This window comes from Trachinotus anak, unplaced genomic scaffold, assembly GCF_046630095.1.
Source record: "Trachinotus anak isolate AG129_WGS33_773 ecotype Australia unplaced genomic scaffold, CSIRO_AGI_Tana_v1 ptg000004l, whole genome shotgun sequence".
Lineage (NCBI taxonomy): Eukaryota > Metazoa > Chordata > Actinopteri > Carangiformes > Carangidae > Trachinotus > Trachinotus anak.
Genome location: NW_027273855.1, coordinates 25,427,066 through 25,445,448, shown reverse-complemented (window position 1 = coordinate 25,445,448; position 18,383 = coordinate 25,427,066). Strand labels below are relative to the sequence as shown.

At 41.6% G+C, this 18,383-nt stretch overlaps 1 protein-coding gene across 1 annotated transcript in view; it reads right to left on the bottom strand.

Annotated features, from left to right (window-relative positions):
- Positions 1-18,383, bottom strand: part of fam120c (family with sequence similarity 120 member C) — a 28,922-nt gene that overhangs the window by 6,573 nt on the left and 3,966 nt on the right. The window contains exons 3-16 of the mRNA XM_071477453.1: positions 18,136-18,218; positions 15,581-15,709; positions 13,571-13,673; positions 13,369-13,442; positions 12,743-13,017; positions 10,871-11,033; positions 10,689-10,772; positions 10,294-10,465; positions 8,036-8,285; positions 5,442-5,556; positions 2,284-2,493; positions 1,286-1,526; positions 256-391; positions 85-148 (exon numbers count right to left, since the gene is read on the bottom strand). Of these exons, the coding sequence (XP_071333554.1) occupies positions 85-148; positions 256-391; positions 1,286-1,526; positions 2,284-2,493; positions 5,442-5,556; positions 8,036-8,285; positions 10,294-10,465; positions 10,689-10,772; positions 10,871-11,033; positions 12,743-13,017; positions 13,369-13,442; positions 13,571-13,673; positions 15,581-15,709; positions 18,136-18,218 (2,099 nt within the window). The remainder of the gene's footprint in view (positions 1-84; positions 149-255; positions 392-1,285; positions 1,527-2,283; positions 2,494-5,441; positions 5,557-8,035; positions 8,286-10,293; positions 10,466-10,688; positions 10,773-10,870; positions 11,034-12,742; positions 13,018-13,368; positions 13,443-13,570; positions 13,674-15,580; positions 15,710-18,135; positions 18,219-18,383) is intronic.

Below are 18,383 nucleotides of genomic sequence, written 5' to 3'. Positions count from 1 at the left end.
TAGCTGTGATGTTCTCAGGAGGCTTCAATGCTCATGTCAGCAGATGAACAGCTTAGTGTAAACGTTTGGGTTGTTGCTTGTTACCTGTGTTCTGTTGGCAGCTGGCTTTTTCCCTCCCCTTACTTTTGCTGGAATCTCTTTACCCCTCCTGTGATGAAGAAACACACGAGTATATTCAAACTCTACAATATCTTCAAATTTATTGTGGCAAAAATGTTTGTTTTGGAGACCAAAAGAGATCAAAATGTTACCCACCCTTTCCCTGCTCCCACTGACACCACCTGCATGTTGAACCCCCCTCTCCCGCGGACTGGTTTGTTCCCAGCCCACTGGCCAACCACCATGCCAGCTATCTCCAGTTTCCCTCCCTGAGGGGGGATGGACTGAATGCCTGAAGAAAGAACAACACGATTGAGACTGACCCTTGTCATTGTAGAGTCGGTCTGAAGTAAGAAACCACAGCTGTGTCCCAATTCTGCACAACATACTAACAGTATACAGTGTACACAGTATGTACTACAAACTGATCCTTACGGTCCTGCTGACTTTGGGAAACGATCCAACACCTGCACCACAGGGATCAGTTTTTATTCAACTCGCACAAAGTTTGTGGTCTGCATCACCTCCAGTTTGTTTAAATAAAGGTCTTGTATTCAATTTAATTTGGGACTATTTAGTCATATGTTGCACTTAGCTGCAGCTGTTCTGTAGTAACTGTGTTTAGTCTGTTTAATTCAATTTTAGCTGATTTTTTATCTTTATATTTTTATATCTTTTTAAATGTGTATTTTGATGTTTCCTTCTGTTCTTTTTTATATTTTGGTTTAATGCCTTTTATGTCTTGTGTAAAGCTTTGATTTGCCTTGTTAAAAGCTGCTATACAAATAAACTGACTTTACAATGACAATGCCAATTAAACTTGAGACTTAACAAAAATTAATTTTAAATTAATTAACAAATTAAATTAACAAACTAAAGATACCACAAAATGTTTGTCCACAAAACTCAGAGGTGTTTCTGAGCTGTTTCATCACCATCTACAATTAGTTTGAAATGTTTTTTTTTTTTTTTTGTTCCAGCTGTCCAACTCCTCCACTTCCTCCGTGCACTGCACTGTGGGCGAATAGTCTACAACAGTCAACCAACTGTGTGCACACTGATTCTTGTGAGTTTACTCTGTTATTCAGTCTCAAACGCTGCTTAGAGTTAGTATGTTGTATGAAACTGCGACACAGCTGACGTCTACATAGAGACAACTACATGTAAAAAGAAAACATGGCTTTACCTGGGAAGGCTCTGGGTCTGTGCTGGGCGGGGTGATGTGGATGATGTGGGTGATGATGAGGGGGCATGCCGCCCATGGGGCGAGGTGGGTAGAGAGGAGGCATGGGGTAGAAAGGGGGCACCATGGCAGGGGGCAGGAAGGCAGGAGGTGGAAGAGGAGGGGGAGGAGGAGGAGGGCGGGACAGGTTGATGCCTTCGAGGATCGCCTGACGCATCTTCTCCACCTTGGACACCAGCTCCTCCTGCAGAGCAGAAAGACGGCTGTGACTGAAGCTTTTGAGGTACCGTTCCACCACAGCCTGGGAGCGTCTGAGTGAGGACACTGATTTCTCCTTTACTTCACTCAGAAATAATTGTCTAAGAGCCTTTAAACCAAGGCACTGAAATGTTGGTGTCAACAGCTCTCTGGTATTAAAAGCTGCTTTCAGACATTCGCCCATTTACATTAACCTGAGGGCAAATCAACAGAACATGCAGAGAGAGAAATGTGCATCTTTTACCAGCATCTAAGATCAATGAATGTATTAACTAAATGTTCAGCTCTTGTGAAAAGAAACTAAATTCAACAAACTATGAGACACTGAAGGAGGAGATTCTTCTCAGATCAGGTCAGTCTATAAAAACTGTTTTTCCCTCACGGTGCAACCACGACAGAGGAGCTTAAGAAAACCACAGTCATGATCTGACCAGCACACACTCTAAAGTTTCACTGTTCATTCAAAATACACAGATGAAAATCCAGCAAAATGCTTTGCATGCAGCAGCTTCACCTACCTCATAGTTTTGGTGATTGATAAATTAATTTGGGATTAATAAAGTACTCCCTCTGTCCGTCTGGTGTCGCCACAGTGTTGCAGCATCATTAAACATTTTATGATTTTAAAACTGTGGCCTTATATTGGTTTTCTTCAAGACAAACTTTGATCACACACTCGGTTCATTTCTCTCCGTCGCCATGGTGACACACACACACACACACACACACACACAGGTGCGTACCTGCCCCTCACACATGTCCAGCAGGGCAGCCCGGTCGCGGGCGGCCCGGGCCAGTTTGCTCTGGAACAGTTTGCCGTCAAAAAAGCCCCAGGGACAACAGTGTTCCCACGGCAACGGCTGGCCGCACACATCATTGATGAACAGCGCTGTGTCAACGCCGGCCATAAAGAGAGCAGCCAGCTGCACGCCACGGGCGTCCACCTTCTCTACCTGACAGCCAACACACAAATGAAAAATGACAGTTATTGTAGACTGAGCACAGGACAGAGGTGAGGAGAAGAGAAGAAGTGACAGTGCAGAGGAGCTGTGGATCATCAGCTCTTAAAAACATGGTCACACGTTGTCTCAAAGGAGGATTACAAAAGAACCTGGCTTGTGACATCAAGATCACTTAAATTAGCCATAAAGGAGGACAGTAAGATTAGTTTATCCAGCTGATTCAAACATGTGCTGCACAAAAAAAAAAAAAAAAAAAAAAAAAAAAAAAAAAAAACAAGAAAGGAGAATATCTTAAGAATTGTGTATAGAAATGTTGGACTTTGGTGTAAAAACCCTGATCCATCACTGTGTTTACCTGCACGTTATGTCCACCAGACTTTGAAAAGACTGAAGTCTGACACCCTCTCACATCTAAACACAATGTGTCACAGTCACATAGTGTTTAATCTCCTACTATAAGATTTTGTAAAGACCATGGGTCCTGCAGGGTCACCATTTACAAGAATAGATTACTTTGATTATTTCCCATCATGCTCCTGGTGGAAATTTACAGGAAGACTTTTTTTCTGTTTGAAATCCTACATTATCATTATTACTATTATTACTATTATTATTATTATTATTATTATATAATGTCAGGAACTCAACACTATAATTGCCATTGTGTTTAATTTTGAAATTATTTTCCTTGTGTCCCATGACCTTCGCCTGCCTGTATGTATTTAGAGTTATAATATGTAACTTTTCACATTAAAATGTCTAAAAACAAAAGGTTGTGTCCTCACATGATCCTAAATAATTTTAACTGGATGATTAAAATATTCCATTACGGATTCAGAGGTTAAGCCACAATAAATATTATGAAGCTTACTTAAAATTAGGAGAAGATGCACAAGGAGAAGAACACAAATGGCTCGCATTCATTAAACCTCCAACTTCAAAGCCATCGCACACACACACACACACACACACACACACACACACACACACACACACACACACACACACACACACACACACACACACACACACACACACACACAGTGTTCAAATCACAACCCTGACACAGGTGTAGGCAAAACAAGGCGAGCAAGCATATCATCCTAACCAAGCATGTGACACTCAACATTACTGCTGTTTGGACGACTAACAACAATCCTGCAGAGCGTTAAATTACAAACCTGTTCAAAGTTCATCACCAGTAACTAATGATGAATGACTTTATTATGATTCAGGGAGTGCACACAGTCTCCACCAACCCGACATGAATCAGGGTGCAACCAGAGCAGAGCAGTCTGTATACTCTCACCCTAGCTATTGTAAGATTTGACAGTTCACTCAGCCGGAGGAAAAGATGAGAATGTCAAAATTATTTTCCAGGACATTGGACCATTGTTCTCAGTTTTCTTGTGTAGTCCAAGACAGAAAGTTTCCAGGCTTTCCGGGGCGTGTGGAAACCCTGTTTGCTGTGTGTGTGTGTGTGTGTGTGTGTGTGTGTGTGTGTGTGTGTGTGTGTGTGTGTGTGTGTGTGTGTGTGTGTGTGTGTGTGTGTGTGTGTGTGTGTGTGTGTGTGTGGAAGCAGACTGACAGCATAGTGAGACAAACAGCATCACAGTGTGAATGTGTCTGAATTCAACAAACAGTCAAATGTTCAGCAGAGGAAACTTATTTACACGTGTGGAGGGACCTTTCTGTCAGTTTCACTCTGACTTATTGTTCATACAAGGAGGCATTAATGAACTAACTGAATCAGTGAACTACACTGATTAAAACACATAAACACAGCTGCCTACATATCACCACAGTTACCGAATGAGTTGTATAAAAATATACATCCTTGACAGTAGTTTCTCTCTGAAAATCCTACTGTTATAAAATGGTTGATGGTAGGTCTGTTTGATTTCAGACCAACAATCTGCACCAGAGTCTGTTTGGAGGCGGGCTGACACCCTCCTCTTCACAGCTCTCATACCAGAGTCCAAACGAACACACCCAGGTTTGTTTTAACTGAGCTAGAACTGGAACGATTATTTGATCAATAGAAAAATAATCTGCAACTGCAAAATTGTGATCATCGAGTAATTGTTTCAGTCCAGTGAATATCTTTGGCTTGTTAGTTAAACAAAACATTTTAAGATGCCACATTGGAATAAGCAAAGTTGTGAAGAGCATTTATTCACAATTTTGTGATGTTTCATAGACCAAAATAATTAATTGATTAAAGGCCCCACATAGTCTAAAGGTAGATGTCCATGTGTTTTGTGATTATAAAGCAGCTCTAGGTTCTATATTAATACTGTGAAAGTATCAAAGCCTCAGTCCACAGAGAAATGCACACAGCCTGTATTCAAAAACTGAGCCTTAAAACAAGCCGTCAGCACTTCTGTAACTTTGTGATGTCACAACAAAGCAGTCACCACTCACAGTCACGCCCCAAGCCCCGCCCACCTGGACCCACCATCAAACCTTGCAGGATTTGGTTTGTCTGAGTGTTTACCTGAAATCTGCTATATTTTTAAGCAATCACTCAGAAAATGGTCAGCCAATCAGAAGAGAGAGGATTAGAGCTTCTCTTCTGATTGGTTCGCTGACCCGTTGTTGCTAGAGCTCCAGAGAGAAGCCTGAGAGAGGAGATGTATAACTACAGATGGTTGTTGTTATTTAAAAGCACAAATATATCTTCTAATGAATATCAACCCTCAAAAAAACACAACACTGGAGATGTTTAAAATATGGAGCCTTTAAGCAAAAGATAAAATGAATTGTCAGATTGATTGATGATCAAAACAATGGTGCACCTTGATTTTGTGGTTCTCAAAAACACACTGCACAAAGAGACTTAGATTAGAAATTAGAAATAAAATGAGAATAATGTGCACAAACATCTGTTTTTTGTAGGAAACCCCTCATCGGTGTTAGAGGGAGGAGCCGTGTCTCACCTTGAGCTCCTGCAGCTGGTCGGGTTCGTAGAGCTGGCTGGAAACAGCCTGGGCCAGGAAGGCATCGAGCTCATGTCTCTGGAGGATCCTTCCTCCAGGCCACTGCATCATATACCTGCGAGTGAAGGAGGAACAGAGCAACGTTTAGAGCAGGAACACAGATCTACAATACACTGATGTTTACAGCTTTGTGGTGGACAACGCAAAAGATATCACAATCGTTTTTAGGGTAGAATCACAATCCACGATCTGAATCATGACTCTCCCTACAGATTTAGTTGAATACCTGATCACATGACAAGCTGTGCATTTGGTTGCCTGGACACAAACTGGACTTCAACTCAAAGGCCCATCTCACAAATCTCTGCATCCTGTTTCTACGCTGATTTTATTCTGAAATTCCTGACCGGAGGTTCACATCTTTCCACCACTTTGACAAATCTTTCGGACATTAGAAGTGAGAATTTTAATTGCTTCAATTTGAAATCTAAGCCACTTAAAAGATGCCTGGTCACACAGTATAGAATTAACACTGTAAATGCAATAAAAATATGAGTGTGTGTGTGTGTGTGACAGCAGACGAGGGCTGTCCCCTAAAATCTGACACGTAAGCAGAAAAACTTTGAATAAGATTTCTGTTGCACAGTAACAGTACACAGTAAACTTCAGGGACTGAACCACTGGTTCCTTTGTATCAACAGTATCATATTGTGACTTATTATACAGAGGACATTGTGACATCTCACAGTAGGAAAAGCCCTGATGTACACAGCATGAATGATTAACTCCCTGTAGCTGCGTCAGTTTCAGGGCTCTGCCACTGTTCATGCAGGTTCACTGTCATCACCGGGACACTTGAATGAGACAAAGCCATTGTTAATATCATTAGTAAGACCTGGGATTTTTCTATTATATCTGCTGTGACAAAGTCCTGTTGACATTGAATATGAACAGAACTACTTTGTTCATAGTTTCTGAACCACCTCAACAAAAACAGGAAGTGGCAATTTTACAAATATGATTCAAAAGGAAATAAAACTGAAAGAACAAGACACACACGCACACACCAGGCTGACATAATTAGATTCAAATTACTAGGTTCTACTGTAGTCCCTTCCAATGTTGTTAATGAGGCAGAACAAAGTCCAGTCCAGAGGGGTTTATCGTGTCCAGGACCGGCCATGTCTTAATAAATCCCTCGACATGGTCATTACAGGGTGTGGGTCACTTTTTTCTGAGGGAGTTTTCTCAGTAAATCCTCACACCAATCATTCAGAGCAGGGACGTCCTCAGAGATCCTTAAGCTGATAAAAGTCTCTCTTGCTTTATGTATTCAATCAGTTTACAGGTGAGAGTTCTGGGTCATATCCAATCCAGATAACCACTTAATCTTTCACTTCTCTCCAAAATGTTTATATCATTGCACATTTCCAAAACAAAAGTTCATGTGTGCTAATTCCTGAATTCAATACATTTAGCTGAGACCAAGTTTACCTTGCAGAAGTAAAATAATTCAATAATTCAACGAAAGGTTTCATAAAGGTAAGAAATAAATCCTTTTAAGAATGTCTTCCATGAAAGACACATTTGGAAACTCTGTGTGTCTGAGAGAAATTTGACATCTTTCTCTATTGCTGTATTCACACACTGGCAGAATGGGAGGATCAGAAAAACCTCTCATTATTCTAACTTTGTGTTCATGCATCATTCCCAGGTGATTGTTCCTGTTTCCAGCCTTGTAGTCACACAATTGAAAAAAAGCCTAAATTAAAGACTTGTGCTGTGTTTTGTGTTTAAAGCATGTTTTTTTTTTTAGTTTGTTAAACCAGATACAAGCAAGCAGCATATATCTCCTTTTAACTTAGCTTAATAATTGTATTCATATTAATATTGGATTTTATTTACTTTAGCCGTTTCACCGCAGGTTTGCTGATACTTCTGTAGCTCTGTTCAAAAAGTGGAAGATAAAACTGTAAGAGTATGGCGTGAATGTTTTTCCAACTCAGTTGCTCGTAATTACAACCCCCAGCGATATTAAGTAGCAGAGATTGAGAGAGATGCCAACTGAACGCAGTCTGTACACAGTCACACAACCATAAGAGAAGGTCTAATCAAGCTAAATAATCTCCCTTTTACACCAAAATTAGTGGGTATAAGTGGGTTTTTTTTTTAAATCAACCGGCTAAAAGGCGACTGAGTCCTTTTACTGCTGTATAAATATACCCCAACACACCAACATGGAGGTCACAATAGCTAAAGTAATAGCACACTGTTTGTACTTTGCTGTGCAAGGTACTAAGAAACTGCGCACCCTTGAGGAGCATTTACAGTCATTTTTATTCAAATGAGCTAATTTTCTGATTATTTCCTCAATTAATTAATTGTTTTTATCTATGAAATGTCAGAAAATTAAAAGCTAAGCTGCAAAGGAATTGCCCGTCTTCGAATTAATAAAGTTGTCTGAATCTGAACACTCTCAGAGCCTGGTTCTCACTGAGGTGCCTCCAAGGCACTAAGGGCGACACACGTGCACATTTTAATGAGCCACTGTAAAAGAATACTACACCTGGCAGAGGTGTATAACATCGTCTTACCTGAGCACGCAGCACATGAGCAGCAGATGCTGTGGAACCTGTGCTGGGTTGAGGAGGGCTGGGCAGTCAGAGCGCAGGCAGGCCAGGAAGGCCCTGGTTCTCCTGGAGCGGTCCTCGCTGGCACGACCCAACCACAGCCGCCGCAGGTTGGGGCAGGTCCACTCCCGGAAACACAAGGCCGGAACCAGCTCCGGAGTGAGGGCTGACTTGGCCTTCCCGCTGCTCCACTCTTTGACAATCACTGGAGGAACTGTAACGCAGAGGCGAGAGAGGTGTGGGCCTGGTTTGCTTTAAAGAAACTGATGAAACATTGGTACCAAGAATGCATTAGAGACAATGACATAGACATTACAATGGCAGGCTTTAGAGCAGGTTGGTGTATCAGTGTTGCATTGTGGGATGAATCATGTAACTAACAGACTCAGAGTGTAGGTAGGAGTTCAAGGACCATTGTGACCTTCCAGTTATTAGACGGTCTTTCTCACAGCAGCTGTTCTGACATTTTATATTTTATCCCTGGAAAAACACAAGTGTAACTAAATACAGCAACTGCTTCAGTTACATGTAGGGGTGTGGGAAGAGCCCTGCAACCGGCAGACCTGAGAGGAATGCAGCCAACAGTAGTGACATAATCTACACCTGTGTTTGGCAAGTCAAAATGTCCTCTGCCTACACAGCAATATCAAAGCTGCAAATGCAAATAGTGGCTCCCTCCCTTAACCAGTTTTCTGACAAGTCAGCAGATATATAACCACTACAGATCTACTTCCCATCAGCAAAGAAAATCTTCATTGCTCTAATCTGTGCCATGCTCACTGACCGATGCAAGCTTTTGGTAAAGGAGCTTCTCAAGCATCAGCAGATGTGTGAGGTGGCCAAGTGAAAAACAGAAAAACAACACAACCACCAAAAACGTGTCCCAAACCCCAAGTAGACTGACTCACTTCTGTTCCACCAGCTTTCAGTTCTCACTGTTTTACAATGGATGTTTTTTTTTCCATTGGTCTCTGACACTCAACACTTTTTAGCTACTAAACCTGCAGCATGTCTTCATTTTGCCTCTTCTGTCCAACCAACAGTCCAAAAGATATTCAATGTACTGTCACATACAGAGATGGACAAAGTACATAGCTAAATTACTAAATTGCTGGGGTATTTGCTTTTAAAAATAATGAAGTATTTACAAGTACATTTTTATGTCAACACATTGTTGTATTGTTCCACATTTACAGAACCTAATGACTCTGAAACAACTTTATGACTGACTGTAAAACCTGTAGAATAAAAAGCTTGTGGGATGTGATAAAAGCCAAAGGTTTACTGATGTGGGGGCATCTGGCAAACTACTGCACAGTAAAAACACTGTAGTAAATAACTGTTCATTACATTTGTTCATTACAAGTTTCATCATCAGAAAAAGTGTAAAGTAGTGATTTCTTCAAAAACAATGCTGTTGAAGCTACTCAGGAATGTTTTCTGAGTACATGATGAAATAAAGCAAAGTTAACAGAGATCTTAATTTGTTTTCTCTTACAAAACTACAAAAGTACCAATAAAAATACTGTTAAAGTCTCAGATCAATAAGCAGTATTGATAAAAGCAGCAGTACAGTTAAAATCTTAGCGATACCCATCCCTAGCTTCCAGCCTCTGCAGGGTGAGGTTTTGTTGCTTGTCAGAGTATTATATCTCGATGATCTGTAAATCTTTCAGACTGCTGATACTCCTTCGACCTGACAAACCTCTGACACTTCAGCACTGTACGGTTTTGTATTTCCTGATACATAGTCGTACAAACCAGCTGCGACTAGGTATGGACATCTGAGGCTGCTGGGCAGCATGGCCACAAACACTAACTGACAAATACTTGGGAAACGCCATAAGCTCCATGAACCCTCTTTAATGAGCCTATATCAGGTTACATCAACTGTTAATGTATATTCTATATCCCCATAACTGAAACTAAAAATTGGTTAAATCACACATTAAGGACACAATAGGTAATTAGCCAACAAAAACACCTTATAATCTAAATATGACAAAAAAACAAGAAACCTATATTGTTTCCAATCTGGTTCAAAGACACTCTCAACCATCCCCATGAAGGGAGTTCATTCATCACAGAAATGATTAATTCAAAAGAAAAACATCGATTTGTGGAAAATGTCAACCTTCCCAGAGGGTGTGTACAGTCAACAATGATCAATGTGTCCTTCACATTGGCCTTGTCTACCTTCTCTACTCAGTCCAACAGCCTACCTTCCAGGGGAGCTCTCTTTCGGAGGGCGAGCCTCTCCAGGCGGCGGTGTGTCTCAGCCAGACTGAAGAGGACGCCATAGGCATACTGTCTGGCAGCACGGAACAGCAGAGAGGCAGGAGGCAGTTCAGAGTTACACTCATCCTCTATACACACTGGCATCTTCATCTCTCCCTGTGGTGGGGGTGGAGGGGTAAGGACAAAGGGAATAAGAAGAGAAATTAGCAGGAGGAGGAGGAAGAGCTTGATTTATTACCTCTGTCACCTTTTTTATACCCCTTCGTTTAACTAGAAAAGATGACTGAGGGGCCTTGTAAAGACAGAACAGATGCCTGCGGAGACAAATACAAAAGACAAATAGAATTTGGACGTCATCTAATTGAGGACAATTGTTTACCTTGGTCAATATGTGGTAAATCTGGGGGTACATTAGTCCTCTTCTGTGTCTGTGTTCGGCTACACGAAGAACCTCAGCACTGACCTAAAGTGGCAAAACAAAACACAGGAAACACTGACGACAAAATGCAGCTTTCCACAAAAAAACTTTGTGTTACCCAGTTTGCGTTTTATGTCTCTCACCTGAGGCAGAGGCGGCGTGGTTATGTCCATGTGACTCCGCGTCGCCATAGACAGCAGTGACGGAATGTTTGTCCCGCTCCCGTTGCCTTGGGAACCGTCTCCAGAGGCTGAGCCCCCCCTTCCAGCAGGATCCTCCCACCGAGTGGACTTGTCCGTCAAATGGCTGAAAGAAAAGGTTTATGGGAGAGTTAGTCATCCTGGCCCGGCATTCATCACACGTCTGCAGGTTTAACACGGGTGAAAAGATTAACCAGCGCGTATCAGGACACATATATGTGACTTAAGGTGATTTCTTTCTAATTATCTCCCTGTTAGCCTCTGTGTATGTGTCAGCACTCAGTCACATACCTGCTTCAAGTTCTCCCTAATATTTCCACACTGACAGAAACGTTGGACTTGGGGAAACATCACTGTCTGACACTGACAGTGCTCAGGATGTGCAGCAGGATCATAAAATATACATGATAGGTGACGTGTGTGCCGACGGTGAGGAGCATCAACACAAGTTTATGCTACTTCTGTCCGACCCCTGACTTCTCACAGCCGAAGCCAAAACTGTTACTGAAGACGTTACTTACAAGGACGTGTGCCCGTGCAGCTTGAGTGCAGATACCAACGATCAGAAGGGAAGGAAGACACCAGCCCAGAGACTGGCGTTAACACCACCCGGTCAGCAGCAATTTTAGGAACTGGATGAAAATGCATCTAGTGTATCACAGCTCCTGTTTACTACTGTACATGTAGGAGAGGAGATCGTGTCTGATTCAGTATTTGAAATAAATAATTGACTGTTGTTCCTGGATCGTTGCTGTTCTGATCCTGGACTTTGAATCTAAATGTGTACTGAATCGTTTAAGAGGAAGAGATACACATCACTGTGCATGTGTTTGCACTATTGCACAGTTTCTGCAAAAAAGGCATCGCCTCAAACATGTTTCGTGCAAATGTGTAAATGCTCACTTTGTTTCAGTGATGTAGCAGGAAAAGAGAATGAGGCTCCAAGAGGCTCTATAACACACTCGATAACGTGTCCACAGTGTCTCCACTCTGGCTTTTAAATCCCATTTTTGGAAAACAAAACATGGAGACAAAATCACATTTGTATCCCTGTAGATGATTTGCCCTGCTGCTCCTTCTTTCCCCTCAGTAGGTGTAATCCTTCAATCTCTGGGCTACAGCTGGGCTACTTTACACCATAAGCTTGTTGACAAAACCCCGTCAGTCAACAAGTGTCAGTGAAATAGAGATACTGTGGAGTGTGCAGTGCATTGTGGGAAAGGCTCATCTGATATCAAAGTGGCTTTATAAATCCCTGCTGGTCTCAGGTCAAGCAGGATTTGATATTGGTGCTTTCACTGGAAAAACATTAAAACTTGTTCTCGCTCTGCTCTGTGGGCTTCAGCTGTCTGTTAGAGTGATGCTGTAAGGTAACTGTTCCCTGCAGCTTTAGGCAGACATGACAGGACTGTTACAGAAACAAACATAACACCTGTAAGATATTTGATATCTTGTTGGAGTTGTTCTGTGTTTTTTTTCCACCTGCTGCACCAGTGATTTTAAAGTAAATTTTAAAACTTATTTTTCATTTGAATCTTTAACAGTGATTTAAAGTGCTACAGAAATGTTGCAAGGTATGTTTTACATTAAAGGGACTCAGGCACCTGTTCAGACACGAGACCGACGTGTAAAACTGCCGCCACGGTTACGAGACAAGGCGCATGCCCGAAAGGAGCTTCTCTCAACATTTGTGTTGTGTTCGCTGACAAAACAGGCCACAGCATTAAAACCACAACAACATACTGTACAAAAATTGTGTCCCCTTTTCACTTAAATGTGACGCAGCAGCTCTTGCTCTGCTGAAACGTGTCTTACTTTGCATTGCTGTCGTTGGGTTCGTCTCCATCTGATGACGAGGAAGGCGACGGAGAGGGGCCAGACTGGCTGCCGGTGTGATGATTGGGTAATCGACTTCCCCCCTGAGTGGAATCATATGGAGCCGACCAGTCAGAGAAGCCCATCTTGCCCGTCAGTGAATCGTTGCAGTCTTGGGACGGTGGCGGCGGGTTCTGGAACAGAGGGGTGGAGCCAGGTCCATATGGTGCATTTTGATAGGGTGGCTTTAACCCCGGGACCTGGGGAGGAGGGAACTGTGGTTGGACAAGAGCAGGAGAGGAGAGGAGAGGGGAGGGATAAGAAAAGAAACGGGTTTGAAAAGGAAGAAAAGAACAGAGTAGAAGTAGGAGAGGAGAGAGAGGGGAGTGAGGGGGGAGAACACGTCTCAGGGACAGGAACTAAAAGTGTCCTAATTCATTTCAAATCAAACTAGAAGCATCTAATCAGGGCTGGTGGGAGGATTTGGGATGGAAAGGACTGAACCTTTCTCCCTCCAGGTTGTCCCTTGAATGAGCGTTTGCCACAAAGGGATTTAAAAGGTCAAAAAACTTAATCCTACTTAATGCTACATATAGATTCATGTAGAGCAGAGCGAAGGAATCTACCTGATTCTTTCCAGGCTGCATCGGTCCCATGTGGCCAGGTGGTCCCCCAAATGGAGTGGGTCCAAACCCAGGTACTGAGCATGGAAAGACAAAAAGAAAAAACAGGACGCAAACGTTTTTTCATAAAGATATATTCAGCTCCCTTAAGGCTGATTACATAATGCTGTAGACAGCTGAATCTGTTTTCTGAACTTGTACTCACAGATGAAAGAGGAGGGCCCCATGTTGGGCGAGCGTGGTTTGGAGGCAGCTGAGAAATACTCCACAGCCTTCTTGAATCGCTCCACCTTGTCCTCCATACGAGACTGTGAGAGGAACAAAGCACTGTGTTGACTACGTAACTCGCTGGGATTATGACAGTGAAAATGCAAATGAGCAATATTCAAATCAACAGACCATAAATGAAGCATTGTTACCAAGGTGCCACGGGCCTACAGATCAGATTCTCCAGATGTAAGGGAACATGCTTGTTTGGTACAGAGCTCAGAAAAAGTGACATCATAATCAAAAAAAATAATTTTCAGTGAAAGTGAAATGCTAAATTTAACATTCCCACTGTAATTGCAGTATCTGTCAAAATAATTGTAATGTGATTTTTCTGCATCTTGTTCAGCCCTAATGTAAATGTACAGCAGAAGGACTGTGCAAATCTGCTGCAGTTACTTCTCTTCAGACCAAAGCAAGGAGCCAGAAGAAACTGTTTCTATTCTCTTCCTGACCTCCAGTTAACGCACAAGTCAGAGGAACCTCAACTTTATTTTAGATCCATTTCCCAGTCAGTAAAATATCTGAATTAGTTTAAAGCAATTTTTAATTTTTTCTTATTCTAAATAAGCAAAATGAAAAAAAAAAACCAAAATCAACAGTGGAATACAGTGGTCCTAATATTTAATGACTTCCCAGATCCCTCTGTGGCTCTAAGCCATGCACACATCGGTTGAAATGAAGATATAAATCTCTAATTGAAAAAAATATGGGCCATAAATAATTACCTTCTTTTGCTTAATGATTCCCTTCAGTATATGGGCACTGTAGTTTTTAGTAAGTATTTCTCAGACAGGGGGGAAATAGGGTATTTGTTGGGGAATATTTTCTGCCGTGGATAAATATGCATTCAGTGCTCCACTGAGTATTTCTAGCAGCAGGGAGGTGGATGCTGATGTGTTTTTAATAGTGTGTAGAAAACCCTGGCGCTCTAAAACCCTGAGGTATAAGATATATCAGGCACTAAGAAGTAAAATACAGAATATCACCAGATTTACCCTTTAAGATGAGTGTTTAACAAATCTCTCTACAGCTAAGGTGAAATATAAAAACATGCCTCTGTAAGTCAGAGAATCAGTTGTTCACCGCACCTTGAACACAGCAGCATAAGTTATTTAGATAGTCACATATCCTACATCAGATCACTGTAAACAGTGCGACAATGAGCCAACACAAAGTGACCTGTCACCACGTTGTACGGTTAACAGCCTTCTCCTTTTTACATCTTATCAGCTGTGTCAACCTTTATTTCTTGAGTCAGCAAAATGAAATTGTTGGCTGTTACTTAATAAACATGCACAGCAAACTGGTGCCTGTACACTCAGCCAAGGTACAGCAAATGGTCTGCTAGATAAAGATTCATTTTCAGGTTCTTTGAAAATTTATCCGTGTCATTAAAGGCACCGTTTGTCCCCCTTGGATGGAGCTCAGACCCCCTAGAAAACTACCATCTGACCCCCTCCCAGGGGTGAATGTCACAGTGCAGCGACAAGACATATATAATCAGATTGGACAGGCTCTGGTCCAAGTTTACACTTCTGCGTAGCAATAAAACAACGAGATTAATCAATAATGAGAATAATCACTAGATTCAGCCAAGATGTGTCCAGTGTAATCGACACTGTAACACTGCAGCTCTGTCTCCTGAAGAACTGAGACTAGTTAATCCTGTTAAGCACATGGATTTTATAAGGTCTGGCAGAAGTCTACGGTTTAGCACTGGTGTGTGAGGAAATACAGATGCTGACTTTTTATCTATTTAACCACCAGCAACAGTCCGGTGTGTAAGGTCAAACATTAGTTGAAAGCACTCCTACTGTTCTGTGTCATTCTTTTCTTATAGATTTTCAGGTGGAATACGCAAATATATATTTTAAATTTAGATTAATTAAATTGATATAAAACTATTCCATAATAATCAGGGATATGTGCAGTGTACATGACCCACCTGTGACTGTTTGAAGACATCTCTGGCGATGGCGTCGAGGTTTCCCAGGTCTTTGATGGAGGAGACGTACTCTGACACGGCTTTAATCACCACCTCACAGGGCGGCAGCACCAACTGATGAGCTCGCACCTGCAACAGCAAACAAAGTCTTGATGCACGTTAACTCTGGTTTAGTGGGGAGTAAAACTAGGGTCGTAGAGATATTTGTCTGAACATTTTTTTTTTATCAGTCTGAAGTTAACAGATGCTTTCAAGGTGGTGGTGCACTGCAGTGTCACTCCATGGATGATTGATTCGATCGCAGTTCCAAAGGGAGGACTGAGGGCTTTTTGAAAAAGCATTAGAGCCAAACCAACATACTGGGCCACTCATTACTGGCTGATGACCTTTTATAGACTTTGGTCTTGTTCCATTAATAAAAAAAAACATATGATGCAATTACTAAGGGCACCTGTGCTTTAATTTATATGTTGAATTTCAGCATTATATCAAACCTTTAAACTCGATACTCGTTTAGAAAACATGTCTCAACACTGAGCGAACGATTGGTTTAAAACAACGAAGGAACGAACTGAGGTGAATCACTTCCTGAAACAATCCATTCATTCCACAGTTCAGTTAAATTCACAGTCGGCGAACGTACACACTGCCTCCCTGAGTGAGAGATTCAAGTCACCGATTCACTCAGAGCAAGTGAGTGAGTGAGGGATACACTGACGTATATTTAGTGGTTCGCAGGGAGACTCTTAGTCACTGAGTGAGTGATTCGCAGGTGTGATCAGGTACGTTCAAGCCTTGGTTGGTACTTTATTGATCCTGGAGGGAAATTACTGTTCGACTGTTGCTGCCGTGGCAACACACAAACAAGTGAGAACATATTGTGTTGTACAAACGAGTACGAGACAATACGTTACATCACGTGTAGCGTATAGAGACAAAATATGAGTGAGTGATCAAAGGTAAAACAAAAATTGGTGTAAGTACAAAATATAAACATGACTGCCAACAACATTATGAATGGCTTTAAAAGATGTGAATTAAAGCAATGAGTATGAAGAACAATTAAAGATACACATCAGCAGAATACTTGCCTGGCAGCAAATATTTTGCGTGGCAGAAACAATATGAACAGCAGAGCAAAAAATGGCTCAGTGATAGTCACGTCCAGTGATTCGTTAACTGAACCTGCTACAGACTGAACGAGAGCCCTGAGTGACGGTAAGTGGCTCAAACTGCCGAAATCACACCCATTAAGTTCAATAGTAATGTCAAAGTCTGGAAGACTTAAAAGTCATTTAAAAATGTGTTTGTCTTCCAAATACAGTCAGGAAACGTCCATGAATCACAAATTATTAACACAGTTTGTTAAAGCTACAGCACTTCCAGTTCAGGAAGCTGGGGATCATGAGGAATATAATACAGTGTCAAGCAGTGAGCGAATCTTTTTAATCAATTATTTTAAGTGATGCAGGACACTGAAGAGAGCAGCTCTGCGCAGCGCTAGTCTGATTCAAAGATAAGTTTTGGTTATCCAGACATCATCTTCAAGCCAGATTTGAAAAATTCGAGGGATAATATTTGGGAAATCCCTTCACTGAAAGTTATCTGGCCAAATATGTTTGGTTTGATTCTGCTTGTGTCTGGTTCATAGAGTTAAACCTTAAAATGACTCTGTTATTACATATAACATATGAGAGCAAATGGCCTTACTGATAACGTAAATGTTTTAAAGGGACATATCAAAGCTCAAAATTCAAACACTCATATCCACTGAGATCAGAGCTGACTGTTTATTTGCCTTTTCACTGAGGAACTGTGTGTCCTACAAATGGTTAAAGACGACAGCGCAGCTACTAGAGGATTCCCAGTGTCATTGGTAAGCAGCACAACAAAACATGAAGGTAATAGACCAAGCTGAAGCAGTTGAGCAGGTACAATCTCCCACAAGAGGTGCATAACACTTTGTGGCACTACATCACAAACCAACAACTACGTGTCTTCATCTGGCAATAAGCAGCAGATAGCTCAGTTTTCTCAGTACAGACATCATGACAGAGGCAAGACAAAAGCTCTCAGCATCCACATTTTAGCACATAGTCCCTGTGGGTTCAGATCAGATTCACCAAATGCTGAACCAAATTGTGTTTGTTGCCTGAGCAATTTGATCATTTTGCTTTCAGTAGTCTAAAATGTGAAAATAGATTTGTGCAAAGTTTATAGATTTCACTTATGATTCAGTCGTGTGGAAACAAGTATAGGAAGCTGATGAAAATCTACTGGGAGAGAGAGAAATTAGCTCCTAAACCACTGATAGGATTTTATATTGAAACAGCAGCAACAGCAAGTTAATACAGAAAATGGAAGAAGATCTGAAAACAGGAAGTCCTCATCTAAAAATGATACTATACTTACAAACAGTAAATTAGTAAGCATCTGGTTGGGTTGACATTTGAATTAAGAAGGGGCACAATTTGATTACTTACAGTATTACTTGCTGTTAAAGCTAACATTTTGTGTGATGTGCAGAGGACTTTGAACGTGGAAGCTTACGGTACCTTGAGAGAAGCTAGTGGGTGTTCTGGTCCCAGCAGACTCCAGTGGAAGGCAGCCAGGTCCTCATCAGGCAGAATATGATTTCCTGCAAGACGGAAACGCTTTCAAATGTTTGCTGTGTCAACGAACAAGCACGACGGACAAAGAGAGGTCCCAAAAATAGACTTCACAAGTAGGGGCATGTTCTTTTTTTTCCAGTGAAAGAGTGACAAAGAGAAATGTGGCATACGTGTTTGAATTTGTGTAAGAC